This window comes from Numenius arquata, chromosome 2 (genome assembly GCF_964106895.1).
Source record: "Numenius arquata chromosome 2, bNumArq3.hap1.1, whole genome shotgun sequence".
Classification (NCBI taxonomy): Eukaryota; Metazoa; Chordata; class Aves; order Charadriiformes; family Scolopacidae; genus Numenius; species Numenius arquata.
Window position 1 is genome coordinate 44,522,666 of NC_133577.1, and position 24,142 is coordinate 44,546,807.

The 24,142-nt window shown below is 39.3% G+C and overlaps 1 protein-coding gene across 4 annotated transcripts in view; it reads right to left on the reverse strand.

Annotated features, from left to right (window-relative positions):
* Positions 1-24,142, reverse strand: part of ESRRG (estrogen related receptor gamma) — a 385,126-nt gene that overhangs the window by 331,919 nt on the left and 29,065 nt on the right. The window contains exon 2 of one of the 4 annotated variants that reach the window (XM_074144567.1): positions 19,892-19,937. The exons of the other annotated variants lie outside the window; for them this stretch is intronic. Coding sequence (XP_074000668.1) covers positions 19,892-19,937 — 46 coding nt within the window. The remainder of the gene's footprint in view (positions 1-19,891; positions 19,938-24,142) is intronic. 4 annotated transcript variants of the gene reach the window in all.

The window sequence follows — 24,142 nt, forward strand, 5'->3', positions numbered from 1 at the left end:
ATCTGTATTCAGATGTGGATGTACAGAGACAAAAAATCTACAGATATAATATAAATACCCACACACTGAGTAGGTCTGTAACTGAGAGGTTTATCTAAGTGATTAAGAATTCCACAACTTTTCCAGTGCCAAAAAGAGGGCAAAAAAAAATTAGATAGCTACATCTAACTGCTAAAATCCGATTCCCTTCTTTTATAATCCCAAATCTAGATAAATGTATATGTGGAAGAGATCATACGTACTTTAGCATGTCACACTGCCTGTTCCTCCTCCATGTAAACAGATTCAACTCCCCTGAAGTCAGTCAAAACACATATATAATGTAAATATGTGTGCGTGTAAACCCAGGATAAACGGGAGCAGAGTAAGGCCCCTTGTTGACTCAGGTCTCGCTGGTAGGTAGTTGTTATAATAGAAAATCAAGAAAAATAATATACTGTAGTTACCTATTATGCAATAATTATAATGTAATTATACTGTAATTACAGTACCTGATTATTGAGGTACTGTAACATAAACTGTTATCAAGTTTTTTACTGTTCACTTCTATTTACAGTCACCACTGATAAAGACTAAGCCTCCCCAAAAATGCATGATAAAGCTTCTTATCACAGGTTTTAATGCCTCTAATAACTACTGTAATTCTATGTGATTTAGTGCTTTGAATAATCCACCAGGATTTTTCTCTAGATCTTTAAAAGGATTGTAATGTGTACAGAGGTGTCGTAGTGATTAAATTTACAGGACACTTACCAAAACAGTGATAAGAAGGGATGTTTAATTAACACATGTACACGTTGTTCAACTGTACTATCATGCAAAAATGGAAAGACCTGAATGAGACCCCTATTTTCCTTTCAAAATGTTAAAAAAAAATTAAGCAAAGGATTATCCTCACTATACAATGTAGAAGCAGACATATTGAGGGCAACAGCAAATCCAGGCGGCACCTGAGAACGGTACCAGCCTAGTGTTGCTTACTGGGTAGAGCCAAGGTCCTGGTATGAGTCGCACAGCCCAGAGAGGAAGGAAAAAGTAAGTCACATATGACAGTACATGGGAATTCACCAGCTGAGTTTGGAGATGTCATTCCTTTGGCTAGTGGCTAGTTCAAGGACGTTGCATGTCTCTTCAGCTATAATGCCTGAAAATATCAATGCTTTTAGGGCTCATTGATAAAAGTCATTGCAGAAAACCAGCTGAAGGTTACTGTATCAGATGGTTTTGAACTCCATGTCTCAGAAAGGCACACAGGCACTCTAGAAAATCCCTTTTCCCTCCACCAGTAGATTTACTTAATGGCCAAGGCTATCGCTTATTTATATAACAGATAAGTAAATTTAAGTTAAGCAACAAAGCTCCCCAGCAGACTAAACCCCAACAGAAAAGAGCAGCAGAGTCAACCATATAGCAGGTGGTGGACAAGAACCTTTATCTCTCTAAGGACACTTCCCACTTTAACTTCTCCTAACATTTGGTCCACTGTGATGCTGACAAAAATAAAAAAGCAATAGAGAGATCTAAAGATGTTATCATACACAATCAAAAGACGAAAAAGAAAAGTCAAGAAGCTCATGCAACCCATATTCCCACTGCGGAAATAGCCTTTTTAATATTAGAATTGTTTGCATTTTGAAATGGAAATCCCAACATCTGCAAGCGCATGCAGCTGAAGCAGAGCTCACTCCTGGATGGGCAAGTGCCAGGTAGCAAAAGGGCATAAGAACAGGCTTTGGCTTCATGAACAGAAGCATAAACCTATCCTCTGTAAAAATGATTCTTAATGATCTCAAAGGCCTCCTGGTTTAGCATGGAAGAAGAGTGCCACTGCTTTCTTCAGAATGAATCCCACGTATTTTGTATAACAGTCCTGGCACAGAGCTGCAAAGATGAAATCACTCCTTGACCATCACTGTGGGCACGCCTGCTCTGATCTGCATTGCTATGCGGGGGCACACAAATACTGGAAATGGTGTAACTGCATTATTACTGTGCTCTGCACAGGCTTTTATAACGTGATTCTCAGCAAGACTAATTATTCTAAAAGAAGCCTCATACTACTGCAATTATCCTGCTCCCAAAACCTGAGTTACATCATTTAGGACACTGTGCTTCGCTATTCAGGCACATCCGTGCAGCTTTATTTTTTGCAACAAAGACTTTTACTGAGGAAGGGGGGGGTGGGGGGTAGAAGTTAACAGGAACAAGCACAGAGATCACAAACAAGGCAGAGCACTTAAATATAACAGGAATGGGGATAGACACCGAGGGTGTCAAAAATCACATGCTCCTGAGTCTGATTATTTATTTACCTGGCACACAGGATTGTTTACTTCCATAGTCCTTTCTATGCAGCAGGTGAAGGTGTGGGAACTTCCTTCTTCCTTTGCTTGCAGTATTAACCGAGCAGAGTGGAGAGGGAGACTATGGGAAGAATTTATTTCTCCACTCTGTTATCAATAAATTACTAAGGAAGCTTTCAAGGCTCCCAGAGGGTGTTTGAAACATATACCCCTTTGGCTGGCTACTCTCTGGGTGGGCTAACATACATGCTTGCCTCTTGTGTAAGGCTGCAGTCTTTCTATAGGAGAAGATCTAACTTTTTAAATAAAATATACAAGTTTTTCCTTATCATGGTTTGGGCTGGACTGGCCAATGAATTAACAACAGATGCTCTCTTTAACTTCTCTCCCAAGGGAGAGAAGAACAAGAGAGAGAAAGAGAGACTTATGAATTGAAAAAGAAACTAAACTACTTTAATGAAATATTAATAAGACAGCCATATTAATATTAACATATTAATAACAGAACTATTAGTAACACAGCCTCCTACTCTGAGCTTCAAAGAAAGGTAGCACACCATTTTACAGTCCAAAAGGAAAATGTGGGCATAAGACTCAGAGGTTACCTTTCAAGAACAGGATCCTACATATATTACTAGTATTATTACAAGTATAGAGCTTGTAGAGAGAGGCCAAAACTCCCAGTTCACCCCTGTTACAGTTTGTGCTGAACATCTTAAGTAAATCAGTAATGCATACAAAACTTGCCTGACCATAGGACTGGCAATGAATCTGGAAATCAGTGCAAGTTCATCAGATGTTTGGTATAGCATCCAGACCAACTTGCAAGTGAAACTGAAATGGATTGAAATTCAACTTTTCCCTTCCTGAGAAAGAATTTCCAGTAGAAAACATTATTTATTGTCCCTATTAAAGAAGACATTGACAAATAAGAAAAAAAAATAGCATCTACTCAGTGACTCAGAAATTAGCAGAGCAGCCTTAGTCATTTTCACTCTCTCTCATGAGTTAATCAGACATTTTTTCCAACATTTCCATATATGCCTGTTCTTTTATTCTGTGCCCAGCAAAACTACAAGCTACTTGTGAACATGATGGTTAATCACATTTTTTTTTATATTTCAGCATTATATGGAGGACAATTAGATTTGCAGCTGAGAAAAAGGGGGAGGGGGAGGAAAAAATAAGAAAGAGAAGAAAGAAACAAAAGCTGCCGCCTCTTCAGCCAAATGACTCAGAGATGACAAACCAAATGATTTGTGAAAACTTCAGAAACATTGATGAAAGGTGGTTTTAACCACGGGTAAACCAGTCTGTTTTAACTAACCCTGAGTACTAAGCCATTCACCATCTTGAAATTTACCATTTAAAAAGTCCAATATTTATGTAAGCATCTCCAGCTTGCTTTTCCTTAAAAAAACTTGCCTTACCTTTCTAATCCTCTCTTGTCTTTGCCTCGGTACAGACAAATGTCGTAGAAGGCAACTGAACTTATTTCCCTGGGATATGTAGGCCATATCCTTCGTTATTCAAAACAAAAATACGCTTGTTTTGATCTAACTACGTGTATTTAAAGAATTACCAACTGAACCTAAAACGAAGCAGAGAAGTCTATTTAAGGTCTGGGTGTTCCAGCTATTTTTACTGAAGCTGCTACGGATTTCAATGGGAGCATTGCACGCTGAATGGCGAAAGGAAACAGCTCTCAGACTGGAGTTAACCTGGATTTGTGTACAAAGGAAAAGATGCTCACCCTATGGAAGGCATATGCAAGCTGAATTGCATATGTTAAATTAAAGACATCTGCACTTTGGCAGAATTTGGACAATGACTCACTTATATTTAATTATGTAAAAATTTCAAATGGGGCAAACTCCACTGTAGTGACTCACATTACTGCTACCACATGATGTTCTGATAACTACATCAGTATATAACTCATGTCTCTGCTGCACAGAGTTTCTACAGAGAGAATGACATATTACCTGACTAGCATTAAAAGGACTCCATGTTCCCAGCAATGACTGGTACATTAAGTAATGCTTCAGAAAGTAGCACATAGTACAACGAGGGTTTTTTTTCCTTTGACACAAAACTACAGATTCTCTAATGACAATAATTCACTGTCATTCAAAAATCAATTTTCTGTTTGTGTTTTATTTCTTTAAATTTATAGAGTTGTGGGGAAAGATTCCAGAAGTAGAAACTTACATCATTTCCTTTTCCCAAGAAGAATTATGGTGCTGCAGAGCTCCTTAGGCTTCCAATCCAAGACGCTCCTACTGTGTCCTTCCATGAGTGGCAAACACAACCTCAACACCTTCAAGCACAAAACCTTCTGCCTAGGTCTGGAAGTAAGGGTACCAGGCAGTTTCTCTTGTTTTGCTTCACAGACATTCTTGGAGCTTTCCTGCTACCTCCTACACTTTTCAACATAGGCCTAGTTTTGCTTGATTTTGGATTATCAGAATTAATTGATTATGCATCTTATGTCAGGCTAACAGGACTGATGACCTTGAAATGTTCACTGTGAAGAAAAGTTATCCTGCATTATTTGCCTCAGATTTTAAAAAATATCAAAACACTGTATTACTTACTTCAACGTTGTTAAGAAAAGGAGTCGTCCCTTGCTGATCTGTATTAGGTCCCTTTTCCGATCTCTGAAAGTCGCTGCATTTGTATCCTGGAGCACCACTGCATTACACTCCCATTACACATTTGAAAAAGGGATGTCCATTACAAGGCTTTCTAAATACCATTTTCAGGCTTACTGAAGACCTGATAGGATCCTTAAGTAACAAAGGGATATACAAAAGACTTTTTCACTACAAAAAGCATGTATTAATGCAACAAATACAGCCTTTGTTAATGCCAGATGCTGACTATAGGTGTGGATGAGGACTATGAAGAATGGCACGATGAGGAGAAAGCAATCTTAATTGTGCAATTAGTTATGTTATATTTGTGCAATGTTTTGCATAACAATTATAGGCCACTAGTGGACCAGTGATCCAAAATGACAACCTTCCAAAGGAGTTCAAACAGCTAGGAAAGCCACTGTGCCTTTTGAGCAACTACTTTAGAAAGTTAATGAAAAATGTAAATGATCTCAAGTGGCCTCTGTTCGGCTTAAGTGTGAGTTTGGGCATGGATGCGCAAGTGCAGTGTGCTTTCCCCAGCTAAGAGTGTTATGAAGTAACAAGCGTAGAGGATGCCCCGAGGGAATGCCTCGAGCCAGAGTGGTGCTAAAAGGTATGGGAGTGAAGTCTGGCCTCTGAGCGACAGAGCCGACAGGAAATGATTGAAGGTGTTGGGACCAGTGTGTGTAATGGGCTGGATCAAAAAACAATGAGCAAGAGCAGAGGATCCATAGTATATTCCTTTCCTTTTCATTCCTGGCATCTACCAAAGATAAAAAAGCATCCTAATTATTCTCTACCCTCTCATTCCACATTTCACTTATATTCTTTTTCAAAGCACAACTTAACTTTTTTTTTTTATAAGGGTTTACATGAAAGTTAGATTTAAAATTGGAATCCTGGTTAAAGCTCACTGTTACAACTGTTCCTGGGGGTAGAGGTAAACTGCCCAGAACGTGGTAACAACATGGGTGTTGAGTGATGTGCTGCTCATAATCGACACATCGGAGCACACAAGAGTTCATTTCATCCTCAGTATCACCCCAGGGATCCACACCAGTCACAGCTGGTGCAGAGAGGTATAAGACATACAGCCCTGTTGGCTGCATGATTATTCAATTTACAGGTTATCACCGCTGGGGAGCGGGAGAGATGCCCTCACACGCCACTCAAAGGTGTTTAATTGGCACACATCACAACTGCCCTGGTACTCCTGCTACAGAAGAACTTAGGTCCTTTGGAACATGCTATCCACCAAGATAAAACCTGCCACTGACACTTGAATAGTAGGCTAACAAACATGAAAAAAAAAAAAAAAAAAAAAAAGGAAAGAAAAAGAAAGAGTGGAGAGACAAGGTAAGACCTGTGCCTAAACCTTTACACAGGATACCTTTAGGTCAGACTCTCCATTGCCTTTTAAACGTGACAGAAGAACACCCTGGGAATTCTGTATTTAAATAGTCTGCTCACCCCTTACTCCAATAAATAGTTACACGTTGCAAGCATATAGTGCTGCTTAGTCGAGCTGTTTAGCAAAGACATTCACTTCAAAGAAACTCAGCCCCCGTAGTGCAGGAGAGCACAGCAGCGTGCTGTGACCCAGCTCTGAGCCAAGAGGATGAAGAACCAAAGAGCAGGGTAGAGACCATTTTTGCTATACCCCAGCAAAACTGTCTGCCCAGTCCACTGGCTTCAACATTTGATTTTAAAGGATGTTTTATCCAGTGAGAGAAGAAAAAAGCTATCACATGACTTTGCGCCCTGGATGCTGTTTGTAGAGAAGCCTTAAGTCACAGCTGGACTCCTACAAATTATTTGCTATTGCAGACTGATATCGAATACACAACTTGAGGCAGAATCAGAGCAGGATTGTATGTACACAGAACTAAGCTTCACTTTTAGTCACATCTCTTCCAACTGACTGCAAGCATCTCTACTGTAAATATCCAGGCTCAAACAACCCTTGGAAATTCATTAGCAAGCACAGTGAACGCCAGTCCTGAAAATAGCATTATTCCATTCAGTGCAATGAGACATACACCACTATATTGTATGTTCAAAGAGGAAGGGCAATCCTCTTCTAAACCTAGCTTCTCATGAACCTGAATCCAATCACACATTCCCTTTATAACAGCCATCTCTCTCAGTGCTGCTCTACAAAATTTACATCATATCACCACTATCTGAAAGGTCGTCTGTGGTATTTCAATAAATAGAGAAACCGTGGTTTCCTTAAACCACTTGTATTCCTCTTGCTGCAGTCATTTTGGCTCTTCTCTATTGGTCTTGCTTAGCTCACTTTCATATGAATGTCAAATTTTGCATTTGCTGTGTGCTGTCATCTAGACTCCCACTGTAAAACAGTTTGTTTTTTCCCCAGTTGGTGCACAAGATTAGCATTCCCCCCACCTCTAGAACAGAAGATAGTTAAAGATCATAGGAAAATAACACACACACACACGTCAAAGTTAGAGAACTTCAGGTTTGGTTCTGCTTTCCAATTTTACATACTTCACTACCGTATATAAAGAGAAATAAAAATGGCTTTGGCCATTGGATATCTATTAACTCCTTGTGCATCCGATCCTGTGAAGCAGAGATGACAGCAAGATCCACAGCAGCTTATGAGCAAGAGCCCATACCTTGCAGAATTGCACCCAATTCACCAAAAATAAAGATTTTTGCCCAAATGGTTCTCTCTCGGCGTACTACACAATGGTTACGAAAGATAAGCCAGAGCTGCCTCTATGCTCACAGTGTACTGAAAAATGTTTCATTACCTAGGTGAAATTTTTCATCTGAGAAACCTGCCAGGATGATCACTTTGATAGACTCAAAGCAGAACCACCACTTAGGCCTGCAAAGGCCAGTACTGATGGCGCAGAGGCGCAGCTGGTTTAAAGAAGAGGTTGTTTTGTACATCCTCACCTCAGCAGTGGCACCTCCACCTTAGGTTTTCTAGTGGTAGAATGGAAAGAACTGACACCTTACTGTCTTTGGCTGTGAGGCCGAATGTCACCAGAAGAGAAATTAATGGCTTATAATTAATTAAAAAAAGTATGCTTAAACTGCTTCAACAGTTGATAAAAATATCATCAAATTGCCATCTTTCATCACAAGAGTAAGCAAGAGGCAACTGTTGATCTTCAGTGTCTCCTGACAGGCTGTGGAGAGGAAAAATCCCACCAGGTAATCTTCCACAGTGAAGGCAGGTGGTGGTGGGGAGGCAACTCAGGATCCACATCCCAAGGTCTACCACCACTAAATCATGTTCCAGTTTGTCTCCTTTTTTAAAGGGAGAAAGGTTGTAACAGAGGTCACAGAGAAAGAAGATGTTCGTGCCACATCCTTCGGCACACAGTATCACACAGACAGAATTTATGACTTACCAACCTGAACAACATGGTCTGGGGCAGCTTTCTAGGAAATAAACCTGGATATTGTGATGCTTACTTAACTACAAAATTCCTCCCTCTCCCTCAGATAGGGAAGAAAGTAGATGTTCACCTTTACCGATGTTCTATTGTAATTATTTTTTATGGCAATTCTCCTCCATTAGTTAGAGGATCATAATGGAATAAATAGAAAAATGACCTCAAGCTTGAGTATTCTGCACTGTAATCTAAATTAAACTAGTATTACAAATTTGTTTACAAATCTCAGTTGAGCTATGCACTTTCAAAAGTTACTTGCTGAACATAAACGTGTCTCCTGATGCTACATTACCAACTATATGCAGTAAAATATATTCTAATGTAATACAATAAAACTGCAAAACCAATAAATGTTCCTATTTATCGAGAAATTGGACAAAAAATAGCTTATTGTCAGTTTTCAAAGACTGAAAATCAATAGATGATGAAAGGTTGTATTTTTTGTTACTATTAGACTGTTGACTCTAGCAATAAGTGAGATATAGATTACAATTGGGGGAGTAAAGAACTTGTGAGATATACAATTTGGAGCTTCTTGGGGTTTTTTTAGAAACTTAATTCCCAGTATTTGTGCAGCCGTGGCCATCTTGGCACCACTGTTAATGGGCCCCGAGAGCATAGCTCCTCCATTTTGTTGACAAAGCCAGCTTCAAGTATATTCCTGTCTTTCAGAGCATTTCTAAATTAAGGGGGCTCTTAATCAGACTTGCATCTGTTAAGGATCATGAGTAAAGGACATCCAACTTTCACGTACATTCACATTCTGTCAACAAAAAAAAATAATTAAAAAATGTAATGAAACTCCAGCTATTGCAGTCCCACCTCTCATGTGCCTGGATTGAGTCCATCCAGCTGAGTCGCAGATTGGGCTCCCTAGGTCTGCGTAGTCCTCACATAACAACAAACACAGCCCAACGTCAGGCAGAAATTAGGTTAAATCGGATGCTCAGTTTGAAAAGACCTTTAGTTCTCACGTGTTTCTGAGGCTGTTGTCCTTCCTCACATCTGTAAGGCTTTCAACATCTGGGTCCTGAATGCAGAGGTCCCATTTGAGTCTGCCATCTACACATAGCTGAGTTTTACCCTAAAGATATGGGTGGAGAGAGGTCTGGACAACACAGATTTTAAGCACTTGTTTTCCTGATAGAATTTACACATGGGAGTTAGTTTAAAACCTGATTTTTTATATTCATTAAACAAAAAGCGCACAACCGTGCAGAGGCTGGGAAGGCATTCTCGTCTCACAGTCCAAACATGTTAAAATGCAATACTAAAAAAAAAAATATATGCAGTGATAAAAAACACTGAGCTAAACATAAACACTGCATCCAGAGTCCTTAAATAGTGATCTATGCCAACGTCTTTCCAAGTGAACCAGTAGGTATGACCGTTACATACAAACCCAAATATAGATGTTCTACCCTGACGATATTTCTAAACTCTGGAACAAGAGTTTGAAAGGATGCCAATTATAATAGGGATTTAGGGCTGCTTTTAGGATTTATATTCTGGTTGTACATTTCATAATCATACAGCAGTTCAAATCTTGCTAGATGGGGGTAATGCAGTAGAAGCCTATACTGCCTTCAGATAGGCAAATGTACTTTCCTGTAAAAGTGGACAGTGACCACTGGGCCTGGATGTGACAGAAAACTAGTAAAGCCAGTTCACCTATTTATGTGGTACCTGATTTTACAGGCGCACAGAGGTGTGCAGGTATAAGTCTACAGAAAAAAAAAAAAAGTCCCAAGACCTTGAACAAGCTGAGAGCATGCAGAAATGGTCATCCCGCCATCCCACTGCTGGCCCTAGTCCTACACTTCCATAACGTAAAACTTTTGCTTCAAACTGAGGACAGGACAGAGATCACTAATTTTCATATCGTGCTTTCCTTCTGTTTTCCCAGGTAGAAAGATAACTATTTCTAAAAAAAGAGGGCTGTTACCACATATGTGTAATCACATACCAAAAAAAGATTTATGTTGTTCTTGTAAGCTTTTGCTTAAGTATACCATGGAAAATAACTTTGATGAAATAATTTGCCCAGAGCACTTGTCTGGAAGATTTTTATAATCTAACTGCAGTTCTGTAAATAATTTGGTGATAGACAGGCCATCAGCATAATTTGGTGCTAGACCCATGCAATGTTAAGGAAATAGCCAGCAGGCCAAAAATTAAATCTCAGCTGGGTCCTAGTATGTACAATGCACATTAAAAACCAGTCCAAATCTATTCTTTTTTTTTTTTTTCTGGAATCTGCTTATTCAGTTTAAAGGAAGACATGGAATTTTGCTTTGGGAATTAACACAAAAACATGTCATGGTTCCTTTCAGTGAGGAAAAGATCTCCCACATACATTTAATCCTGCAGATCTCCATAAAAACATACACTATTTTTGCACGACAACACCCCAAACTACTGCCACAGCACGATTATATAGCACAGCATTTTGTACTGCTGCTGGACTACCAGTAACTTTCACCAAAGTCTCTCAGTTCTCCTATGCCGTTACCCTGTAAAACAGCAAAAGCTATTGCCCTGATTTTTAGTCAAGCCTTAACTGAGACTGCAAGATAAGAGGTACAAAATTGTATGCATGGTACACTGAACTTTTAATCATCTACCTACCTGAAATACTCAAGCAAGTAGTTAGACATCTAAATGTTCCAACTACAGGCTTAAAATAAATGAGTTTTGTAGTACATGACTGTGTCCACATTATTTGAAAACTGGTCTTCACATCCCCTCTCAATATAAGTATCACTTTAGCCACAGGCAGATCAGAAACTCAAAGTCAGTAGCAAAGCCAAGACCAGGCCTAAGATTTAGTATTTCAGCTGAAAAAAGGGGAGAACCAATGACTGCAGGATGCTTCCCATTCATGCTTCATGTCTGGATGAACATTTTCCATCAGAAATGTCCACAATCAGCACTGCCTTCCTGCATCATCAGATTGCAAATCAAGGTATGTTCTGGAAGCCTCCTACGATTTTTATCAAATGGCAGGGAAAATAATATGCAAAACAAAGCAACAAAGCCATCCCTCTCAGCTCTACTGAAAAAAGGCCTCAAGAAGCAGACACATTTATACTTCTTTTTCAACTGAAAAACAGAGAAGGACGTGAAGTAGATGGGTTAAAAGCCAGCAAAAAGTAGTATAAAAAAAGCCCACCAGGTATTGTTGCAAGAACCTCTAGATAAGCATCTTAAATCAGGGTAAATTACACACCTCATGCTGGTGACTCGGTCATGGGAAATTATGAAGCTACGTGATGTCTCATTTGTTGTGCTGAAAACAAATGTAAATAAATTACTGAGAGAATCTCATTTACATTTAGAAATTCATCCCGATGCATGACATGACTGCTGATGTTTTTTTAAATGACACTTTGAGAAGAAGTGCCACTATTAAAAACAGATCATAGCCACCTTAGCGAGAGCCTGTGCATGTGTGTGTGCGTGTGTGGATGTGCATGAGTGTGTAAAGGCAGATGATCTAAAGAGATCTTTCAGATCACTGGGAAAAAGGCTTTCTTTTACTAGTTCAGAACCAAAATGGTGGTGTCAGAAGACAAAACCATCAATCTGTATTTTTCTGTGCAGTTTTCCCCCTCCAGAGTGGGAAACAGAAAGACAGCATTATGGATTGGCTGCTGCCAGTACAACAGAAAGTGCAAATACTAAAATCGTAGGAACAGAAAATAGCGTGGCACGTCTCTCCATCATCAAGTGTAATAAAACTTCCCCTTAAACACACACACAAAAAGCCTTTTGCTAAGCTTTTATCTCCCCCCTCCAAGTCTCACATTTTAAGCTGTCACTGAAACAATTGAGAAGGATATCCAGGAAGCCATAAGATGGAGAGCAAGTTGAACCGTGGTTAGCTAAGCAGCATACATTCAGGCAAATATCCAAATGCTTTAGGAGCTGTCATTCTCCATCCCGCATGGGAAGGCTGTGAAGAGACGGACTTGTTCGTATCATGATTGCTCTTATTATTACAGCAGTGAAAACACTGCATACTAATGGATGTGTTTTCAGAAAGACGACTATTAGATGGCTTTTTAGACTCTGCCTGGCTGTCTGGGCTTCAGTAGCTGATACCTCCTATCCCTTTCTTTGCTTCCCAAACAGAACTCTAAAAAAAAAGTTTGCAACATAAGGGTGAAATAAAACATATTTCCAAACGGGGACACAACAGTGTTCTACAGCCCCACATACGGCAGCATATTTACATAAGCCTGCATAGGTCAGAGAGTTTATTTGTTAAGGGACAAATAAGCAGGCCATGAAATAATTATTTTTCATTGTGCCCTGCCAAACCTATCCAGCCAAAGGCTAAATTGAGCTGCTATTGTGATTATTTGAACTGTGGAGCCAAAAGTCTTCACTGCAAAGCATCCCAGCTGTCCTAAATTTTATTCTGATGGCTAGTTTTCACGCTAGCTTGAAACTTGCCAAAAATGCCCCACAAAATAGGCAGGCGGAAGGCTTGCTTTATCCAGACCTACATCAATTACTGATTTAGAGCTGTTCTGAGAACTTGATTATTAACAAATCACTTCCCAAAATTGTTATGACAAGATTCACATATGCAAATGGCAAGCTGCTCATATGTACATAGCTAGCGAAAGAAATTAATACAAAGGTTCCCAGATTTATTTATGGTTATTTCCTATTGTGCATTACTGCAAATTAGCCACTAAAATATTAAAAGAAAGGGAAGAGATCCAGCTGCAGCACCACATCTTTGACATACGGTGACATGGGAACACCCAGGTCATAACTGCTCAACCTGCTTCTACCTTCCCCCACCTCCCTGCGGAAAAGGATCTACCAGTGCCTTCTGGCATCAGGGGAAGCAAAACCACCCCAGTAGTTAGTTCCCAAGCTGCAAATTTGGTGAGCACACCAAGAAGCAGGTAGGATTACCCTGAGAATGGCTCAGGTCACAGGCTTGGGAGGATATGTCATACTTTAAACAAGGTTGATGGTGGAGGAGGGTGAACAACAAATATGTATTTTTTTAAACCTCATGCTTCAAAGCTTAAATTAATCCCTAATAATGAAAGATTAGGATGAGAACATGTAGAGAGAAGATTATCCCGTGTCTGCCCATTGTGAGGTTCTTACAACTTTCCTTGAGGCATCTGGGGTTGGTCATTGCTAGAGACAGAACAGGAGGCTAAAAGAATCTCAGGAGCGATTCATTTCATGCTTTCTACATTTCTGTTTAAATAACTAAGACACAAACAAAAGACAATGAGGCTAAATGTTTTGAAGGCAGCAAACATAAATAAAACATAATAAATAAATAAATAAATCGCCCCTCAATTGGTATCAGGCTGTATGTACCACAACCCCGATGAGACAAGTGCACCTTCGCTGCAGCTGCCCTCCTTCTCCTCCACACCTCCCACTATTTTTTAGCCTGTTTGTAATTTTACTGTAATATCCTCAGGGCAGCAACCACTCCACATTTACACATGAATTAGAACAACACCTCGCACAATGGCATACCAGTCCTGATTGGACCTGGACTGCTTCTGGGAATGCTACTATAAAAAGAGCTCATAAATGTATAGAGTAGAGCACAGCAACACACGCACACATACCTTTTATCACAGTTAACATCACCGGAGTGTTAACTCTTTGTTTTCCCAATAAAACTGCAGATGGTTTCATACATTTCTAAGCTCCAAGATGGCTGCAGGATGTGTAGCCAAGATCCCGCACAGCTTCACCAGCACACTCTGTAAAGTTAGGCCTTTCCTATAGATGTCTGTATTTAGTATTTAATAAAATAACAGAAATGTTATGGAGTGTCATTGATGCCAAGGCATAAGGTTGAATCTTGCTTAGGATTTGCATGGAAGCCGATCCAACGATGAGCTGGGGACATTCAGGACGGGGAACCAAAGGAACCCACCTCAGTGTCAGTCACATCAGCATGTGCACCTGTGACAGACCTACTGTGTCTTAACCTCTTTAGCCCAAATTCCTTTCTGATTTCCTTCCTTCCCTGGGAGAGGCTTTTCACCTTTGACCTAATATTTTAATATATTCTGGAACTTGAAATTTTGCATGTAATAAACTAGTTATTTTCTGGTACTTCAGATGTAAAAAGCTCAAATACATAGTGCTAATGTCACTGATATTCAGTCATTTGACTTTTAACTGAAAATATAATAAATAAAAATCTTTATCAACATATTTCCATTTTTTCTAACAGTTCTGACATAGAGGTTATTTTGTAGGATTTTTTTTCCTGCAGGACTATGAATGGCCAATGTGGTTCACAAACAGCAAAAGGAAGGGAGTAGGTACAGGTAAGGTGGAAAACCAGTAAGTTACTTGAGTACAGGCATAAATCCAGGCACCTGAGCCCCCTTTAAGGTTAAGTTCCATGTTAGAGTCATTCATTCCAATATTTAATATCTAGAAAAATGGAAGAAATAGCTAAAATGTAAAATATATTTAAAAATATTAATTACAATATAGAATGGCCACTTTGCCAGGCCTGTATTGTATGCTTGTATGGCATGAGAAGTTCACTTTAAAAATCTACCATACCGACTACAGCTCTTAGCAGTCATATTAATCTCTCTCTCTCTCTGAAAAAATTACAAATGGCTTTTTATTGACTGCCAGTTGATGGACCTCTTGTTTATTAGACTAAAAACTCTACACCATCAAATTCTATGGAAAGTCCGAGATGATAATTTCTTCTTCTCTGGCTCCTGATGGGTTGGTAGCATTACAGGGCCTTCATGTGCGTTTCCACAAAGCCTTATACTCAGTGCAACTTTTGTCCATGACATAAATATGGAAAGTTTCTGTCTCACAGAAACATGACCCTCCTTGTTGGACATTTTCAGTCTGTGCATTTCAGCTTCTCTATGAACTTCCCACAGCTCATGACTTAACTCTCATTTCTTTCACTTAGTGCATCCATAGCTCTAACCAAAGCAAACGCTACCCAGTGTCACACTTCCACTCCAAAGGAAATATCATTCAGGAATGATCTTCTTACTTCTACAAAGATAGTAAGAGACTGTGGTCTATACGGAATAGGCTATTGACAACCCTGCCCACACTCAGTCATAGTCAGATATGTGACAAAGTCCAATGAAATCCTATTAGGGAATAATACAAATGACAGAGCTTAAAGAATACAGTTAGCTCCTAATTAAACAGCCCATAAATCTGTTCAGAACTTGCAGAATTTATCACCAGAACAGGAATCTCAAGACCTTTTACGGAGTCTTATTTTAACAGACCTGTTGTCCACTGAACCAACAACTCTTGCTGCTTACAGAGGAGACGTTTCACCAACTTAAGTACTATTAAAAGATGATTATGCACTGAGCTTTCCTGAAATTGTATAACATTTGCATGGTATAACACATACTCTTACTCGTTCGCTGCAGTCTGATTCAAAGTGCTATAAATATGTTTGCCCTTTCTGCTAAGCCCGCCTAAGGGATTAGCAACCCCCCAAAAGTTCAGTTGAATATTAACTGCATTAACTTTGCAGACTGTAACATACTGTTACACTCAAACAGCCTACGGTGCAGTATGGATGACTTGCTTAATAAAAAATGTTTTCATGCAAAGCCCTATTGCTAGAAAAAAAGAATGTGCTCTGTCAAAGGGGGTGACCTCTTCCATTTAACTTCATAAAGCAAACAAATAAAAGGGAGATCTTCACAGGGATGTCCAGAGAAACACTTAACGTTTTGTCTGTCAAACCAGATGGACTTCCCTTGGCAACACAGCACCAGCACCACTCTACACTAGAAATTAAGTCAATTCACCATGAAAAAACCCTGTGAAATACAGTAGCAAAGTGTCATCTACTGTAGTAGTGTAAAGTTAAAAACTAGAAAAGAAGTATGACTGTTTGCTTACTTACTTTGTTAAGTAAGTAATGCTTTGTGTGCCAACTCCCATAAAAACCATATGTGCTTAAAGACTTTCCAGCTCAAAGTTATATAGCAGTGAAGGCAAATAGAAGGAACAGGAAATATTTAAAAGTTGGAAGGGTTGATAGGACCGCAAAAGGGAGCTGACTTGATGGCTTATGCTAAAAGTCAAGGAAGAGCATGTTCTTAAACCTCCTAAGTAAAAAGCTCCCCAGTAGAGGCAGAGGGTAACTGGCAGCATCTGATCAAAAGATGAAGAAAGTGAAGGAGGAAGACGAAAACGAGAATGGCCAGGACAAGTTTCTGAAGGATACAAATAAAGTGGGACCAGCAGAGTTGCTTGAAGTATCCAATAGATTGTTAAAATACTTCTAAAGATTAAAAAAACCTCCTTCATTTATATATTGCAGCAATATAAAAATGTAGAACACGTCTATTATCTGTTGAAAATAGAAATTGCATATTACATTTTCTTTGCTTTTATAAAAATAAATAGATGAAACAAACCTTTTCTGTGTTGCTGTGGGAACATGTAACAACTCTCAAAAAGTGCCTGATACCAGAAGCCACAATGAAACCTTTCTCATTTGGTCTTCAATGATGTATAAATTTGTAAAAAATGCACTCTCCCATATAAAGACTCTTGGGTCTACTATGAAACCAAATCAAAACTTTAAGAATTAGAAACCACATTTCTCCATCATGCTGTACACTTACTTGCTTCTGCCTTTTACCATTCCCATTCTGTTGTCTAGAAATTGAGACCTACAATAGATGTTAGTGATTATGCAAGAATTTAAACTGCAGAGTGCCTCAGACCACAGCATTAAGCTGGAATTGAAGCTTTACAGGAAAAGAGAAATGTTTCACTCCCTGCAATCACTTCCCTCCCTTAAACGCACACACACACGCTGCACACCTGCTACCCACCGGCCAGATGGGACTGAATTCTCCTGAATCAGATCTTGGATTTTTAAGCTCAGCTTGAGTTCAATTGGATTTCAAGGCATGGAAATATATTATCATTTCACATTTAAAAAATTACATTGGTGTCCGGAAACTGCTAGTTTCAGTGTTGTTTGCACAATTAGATATGTATTAAAGTGGGATTATTGCCCCAAATGTACTAATACAAATAAATAAAATGCAGCTTTGCAACAACATTTAATTTAATTACATATGCTCACTTAATGCATGAAAAACAGAAATAAGTTGATATTAAATCATTAGCGTGTTAAGTGAGATTGGGAATTTAGCTAATCTGTAGTGACCAGTAGGTTTTTTTTAAAAGTCCATAAAGGCTATTTAGAAGCCCAAACTCACTTAAACACTGTAGGAACTGGCCCTTAATGCACAGGTATCATAAAATATTCACACGTTAAGAAAAAAAACTAGGAAGCACTATATTCCTAGAGAATTTGCTAAGCTTGCATAATGTAACATTTATCATCAATAAAGTTTCTTCAGTTAGGAGACCTCTAGCCTGCTCTTCAGAAGGAGCTCTCTCTCTCTCCCCCCACTCCAGCAGCACACCTCCACCGTGTTCCTGTTTCCCTGCACTCCAGTGAGCTGCTTGCAACTGGGAAAGTCACATTTTTAATTGGGACTGGCCTCCGTACTTGTCTTTCTCCACCTTTTCCATAGGTCCTGAAACCAGTCTGAGACTTGCAGGGGGTTAACAAGTCGCCAGCCAGCAGCAAGACGTTCTCCGCAGGGACTGCGGGCATCTGGAAGCTGCTGCCAGTTGTGTTCCGCCAGAGCCGCGTCTGGCAAGCACCAAGGCGCAGAAATGTGAGTCCTGCTTGCTTGGCCAGCCTTGGACTGACCTTTAGTCATAACGGGGAATGGGAGTTTTGTTAGTGAACACAGAGTTCTGGTCTACACATTTTTTAAATTGATTATTTTATTGATGTAAAGTGCCCAGGTGCCCTCATGACAGTCACTAATATAGATTTTGAAAATAAAATTAATTAAGGGCCAGTCTGGACCACCTTTACTGTCATCATGTAGTACCCTTTTCTACAAGTAACAATGCTATCAACCAGCGAGCACAAGTATAGTGTTTGTAGAGTATTTCATTACGTCTCAAAACACTTGACTATGGAGGTCAAGATCGCTGTCACCTATCTACACACATACACACACACTCACTCTTCTCTCCTACCTTCCAAAAGGGGAACTGAAGCACAGAAAAGTCAACCGACAAAAGACCGTGCTGGAGTGCCAGTGGTGCCAAACGGGGCTCTGTCCCTCCAGACCGCTGCAAGAGCATGGCACGGCAGGAGCCTGAGCGGGAGCGGAGCAGCCTGGCACGCAGGCTAATCTGAATTACACTCATCCAGCCCTTGAAATGGTTCCTCATTAGCTGTGGGTTAATGGAGTTCCAATGAGTAGTGTTATTTTCATCCCCTGCCTACTGAACACAAAATTCATTTGCAAATATCCTGTAAAATACTGCAAAGCAAGCCAAAGAGATATGACAACATAAGAGGCATACTATTTATGGAATGCACTTACCGTCATTTAGAAAAGGAAGCTGACATGAGCAACAGCCTAAATTTAGCAACACATTTAGTTTTTATTCACTAGTCACAATGACAACATTTTAGAAGGCTACCACACACCTTGTGCACTGAAAGGTTCCACTGAAATCAAGACAGACTTTGATCTGAAAGGAATTTGGGATCAGCTCCTTAATGAATACAACACTGAGTTAAATTAAGGCAATCACCATCTTGACTTTCTATTCCAAGTAGATATAAAATTACATTGATTGCAGGAAATGGTGGCATTCAAACAATATCGCAATGGCCAAAGCCTGAAAGCTAAATTCATTGTCGAGCTAAACTAGGCTTTCAGAGGGCACAATTTGATTTGAGGGAAAAAAGCATCTACAAACCACATATTTTCAATTAATAGTTTAAAAGGCACAGAGTAAGAAAAGAAAAACACTGGTCAATATGCCACATGCCACTCAAACAAGCAGAGTCTCTGCATGTACATATAGATACCGTTTGTGTATATATATATATATATATATACATATACACACACGTACACACACACACACACGGATGGATGCATGCATGTGGTTTTGGTTTTTTTTTTTTTTTAAGTCAGGCTGCACTACAATGGCCAAATTTGAGATCCAGAAAGATGCAATGTATTTCAGAACAGCTCGAGAATGCTCTTTTATCCATGCTATCTTTAATTCAAAAGTAATTTCAAATCAACAGTGTGCAAAGTTAAACCTAGTTCTCTTCAAAACTCAGAAAAAGAATTAATTCAAACCCTTACCTTTGGCACCTTAAAGACTTTTGGCCATGACTTACCTGTATAAATAGAAAGAACTAATTTACTACAGAAATGCCCATGGGCAAACATGTTCTGGCTAATGAAGTGTTCAGCTTTTGCATGATTAACCAGCTGGTGGGGGTGGTGTAAAAATCACAGGGCATAAAATAATAAGAAAAATTGATTAGCAACTCTCTTTTAAAGCACTCTATGAGAAATTTCCTTTTTTTTTTTTTTTTTTTTTGCTTAGCAGTTTGGAAAGTGACTGTACAAAAAGATAAACTCGAATGACTTACCAAGGAACCAGGCAGAGACTGCACCAGGCACTCACTCCTCCAAGACCTGCATCGCAGAGAGGTTCAAGTGAAAAGCGAGATACCAACCAGCGCCATGGCTGGATTACTTATACAACAGGTCCTGCCACTAGTCACAAAGGTAATTTTCTACTGTATTGCGAAAGACATTATATAAAGTTAAAAACTATGACTACGCTTTGAGTCAGTTCAGTTTCTTCCCCATTGCTCTGCTCCTGAGCACCTCAGCTGGCTACAGCTACTCCTGTGAACCGATTTAAGAAGTGCCTCCATATGAGCCAAGGGATTGATACACTACTCAGAAATAATGCACGTATTTAGGTGATGCTACGTTTTGCACTCACTAGGGGCAAAAATCCCCTTGCCCTTCCCATCCTGGACAAGGGGTTTCTCACAAGCTCACGTGCTCTGGCCTCAAAATAGGACCTAATTAGTGTACAAATACTTGGCAGACAGGTCACGAAAATAAATTTATGATTAACTGTCCCCTAAACCAATGCAGGTTATCCTGAAGCAGTTTCATTTCATACACATTTGCTCTAGGTCTCTTCAGATGGGGTGTAACTGGCATGTAACACTCTCTTCAAGGAGGAAAACTACATATTTTTATGGCACAGGATTACTTCAGAAATACAAAACAGTTGCTTATATAAAGCATATGAACCAGTAACAAGAAGCTGCAAAAATTTAAGCTACAGATAATTTGCAATAGGCCATAGTAATAGTCACAGTCCTCTTGACCTTCATTACTTCTGTGGAAAATGCATGTTTTACACCTATTTATGGACTTTTAAAAATTTGTTTATAGCTATGTACTACGGGAGAAAGGATCTACATCTCAGGGATTTGCAATGTGTTCCAGCTCTAGGGATGCAGCTGTAAATTTGACGCTGGGACTTCATGGATTGGGAACCTGCATTCACTGCCTTTGGCAATATACAAGCAGTAACCTTACTTCCGTGGTTGATTTCTAAATGCAACCAGATATTGCCTCCCAGAGCTTCCCCTCTCATGGTATATGATGGTATATGATATACCTTTATATAGCCAGCTCCTTGGATATGAATTTAATTCTTAACTCACACTGGTATACCATGCGTGCTGTGGCTGAAACTATTCAATCATATCATAGGAGCCTTTGTGACGGGTAACAATTTTACCTGAAGTAAGAGTTATTGTGAGAAGAACGAAAGTAGAACCCTGAATCCCTTTCTCCTTCTTTCCACAACTCCTACATTTATCTTAATTACCACTTTCTGAGGAAGACAATATCCCTTTAAACACACAAAAAGAGAGATTTTTTTTTTTTTCTGTGCTGTTTCCCTATAGGAGCCAGGCAGATTATCCTGAGAACAGATCACTTCACACATGCACCATATACTCCCCTTCACCCAAAGATTCAAACCAAAGAACCAGTCAGGGTTATGCAGGTTAGGTAACTACAAATATTCCATAGAGGTCTTCCTTTCTTATCATGTACATCTGAGAAAGCTTGTAACTAACTTCACAGTCAGATGAGAGTTCTGACATCAAAGAGGTTTTTGCATGTTTTTGAGGCATTGCCGGATAGGTGGATCTTTCTACACTTGCATAGTTCTTGCTTTTGAGCCTCCCCTAACCTTTTGGAAACATTTCTACAGATTAGCACTTAGGAAAGTGGGCATAGAGCTGACACAAGCAAACAAAAATAGAGGAAAACTGAAAACACTGGCACGAAGTGATATTTCCCTCAGTACATCAGTTGGGAAAGTGCTATCTCCAGACAGAATTCACAACAAAAAAGAAGTTTCTAGTTGAGCAAGAAGTGGTATTCAATTCCACTTAAGTCTAATTTCTGTGGTCATATTTGAATCATGAGCAATTTCTAAAATATCAGGTATTTCTAACTCTGATCAACTGGGACCCTGGCAACGCCAGAGCTTTTAAACTGTGTTTGAAGCTATTTTCAAAGATGGTAACCACCTAATGCAGTTACAACATAATTTATTAATTGCAGTCATACTTGCTAAGAAATTAGGCTGTGGACTATCTAAGTAACATCATAATTTTGGCTAGCCTAATTGTTTAAAAAGTAAATTTAAAAAAAAAATAAAATTCCTGTTTGCCATAGAAGGTGAATGCTTGTTAAAATAGTATTGCCTTAAAGGAATTCAGAAATACAGCTATGAGGCACAGCTGTTTTACAGGTGGAAAAAAAGTAATTCTTCAGACCTGTACATTGTACTCCAAAGCCTTAATTTAATAATCTGTTTGTTTCCTTATAAGCAATTGCTTTGGAAGAGCCCCCCCAGTGAGTATATGCTGTGTGCTCTGCTGAGGGGTCAAGCACAAGATACAGGCTGCAGACTACAGGCTTAACTTCAAAGAACGTTCATACACAAAGGTATTTAGGTGCTTAATTCCACTTATATCAACTCTCAGTGAAATTGATAGAGAGTAAGCACCTCTGAGGACATGATCTTTGACATTAACACAGATTCCTCAACTGGATCCAGGTTTGCGCTTTTTTGGAAAACAAACCAGCAGAAAATAAAAAACATTTTGCTCTGTGGCCCCCTTATCCTCTCCTATATTGGAGTTTCTTTAAGGTTGACCATGGTTCCCAGTAGAGGACACAACAGCCAAACAGGCTGGTCTAATTAACTGGAGTTTTTCATACTAATTAGGAACAACAAGAGCATAAAGCAATCAATAGGACACCTTATGCCACTACTGCTTAAGTCTGCTTTGACTATCTCTGGTTCAGCCGTACCCTTGAAGCATATTTGGAGGGTTCTTCTTGGCACTCTCCCACGCAGCATCAATTTTTAGTGAAGATAATCTTTCCTATTATACTAGAAATTGATAAGAAACATTGTTAACCTGTGTGATGCAGCTAAAGATCAGGTGTAAAGAGCGTAACGAGGAGCCAAAAAAAAAATATGTTTATGAAGTATTTTGATTGTTTCTAACATGATTATATACTTGACCAATGAGTAACATAGTATGATATTCACCCTATTGCAAACCAACTGCATACAGACTTGTGTAACACACATCCCACTCAAGCTCGAGGGGAACCATGCTCTGGTGCTTCACTGTATGTTCAGCAACTTACTTTTAACTCACATGAAAAAACAACTCAATGATTTATTCCAAAGCCATTTTAAACTCTTTCTGAATAACTTCTGAAGGACAGCCGGCAAGAAAGTAGTATGTTTAAAGAAGAGATAAATACAGAAAACCCGTAAACCATCTTCTCCAATATGGAGACCAAACTGCTAAATTTAGTTGTTGGAATTTCTCCTTTGGGTGCCAGTTTGAGTCTTCTTCCAAATGACCACTAACCAACAATCCTGACTTTGAAATACTCCACAACTAGTCAGTAAGACCTAATTGCTGATTAGGTGCTTGCAACCCCCTCTCAAAACATCACATGTTTGTAACCTTATTTCTAAAATGCACTTTTGTTCCAGTATCCTGAAACTAACTGTACAAATACAAAGAACTCAGATGCTCTCTCAACCCCCACTGGAAGTGACAAGTGAGTCCTTCTAAAATTGCAGACATAGGCTGTCAAGTGCAGGTGTTTGTAAACAAGTTTGGAAATGCTTCTAATTATAAACCATAAGAGTTAAAATTAGAAGTCAAATCCACTAGCTTTAAAAAAAGAATTTCCAAAAGGGTTCATCTAAATGAGAGCAACCAGTGATATTTAATTTAGTTCCAAGAGCAGAATCTTTGTGTAGAGCAGCATACTTCATCAAACTTTCCACTGAGTTACAGTACATAAAAAAAAAAAAAGAAAAGGATTTGATAAGTATTTTAATTTGCTGTCACACTATGATACTGTATACTTGAATGTGCAATCTAAAAGTACCCTATTCACAGGTCTCCTGCATTTCATATAATTAAAAAGAAGGAAAAAAAAAAAAAGTTCCCCAAACTTCTGTATCTGTCTTGGCTGCCAACATCAAAGTTCAGCTTTTATGGGGAACTTCCCATGCTGACCTTCTGATAACTCAAACCAAACTCTGCTGGAAGGAGCCTTACTGTTCTGGATGAAGTTCTCCCTGATTGATAACCTCACCTACTGCAAAGCTTGGCTTACCCTGCCCTGGCACAAACTACCAAGGGATGAAAATGGGGAGGGCAAAAGTCATCCCAGAGCTCTGGCTGGTACAGATCTTGGGATGCAGTCACTGAACTGGCTGAGTCTCAGTCTTGCCTTCACCACTCCGGTGTGGAGGTCAG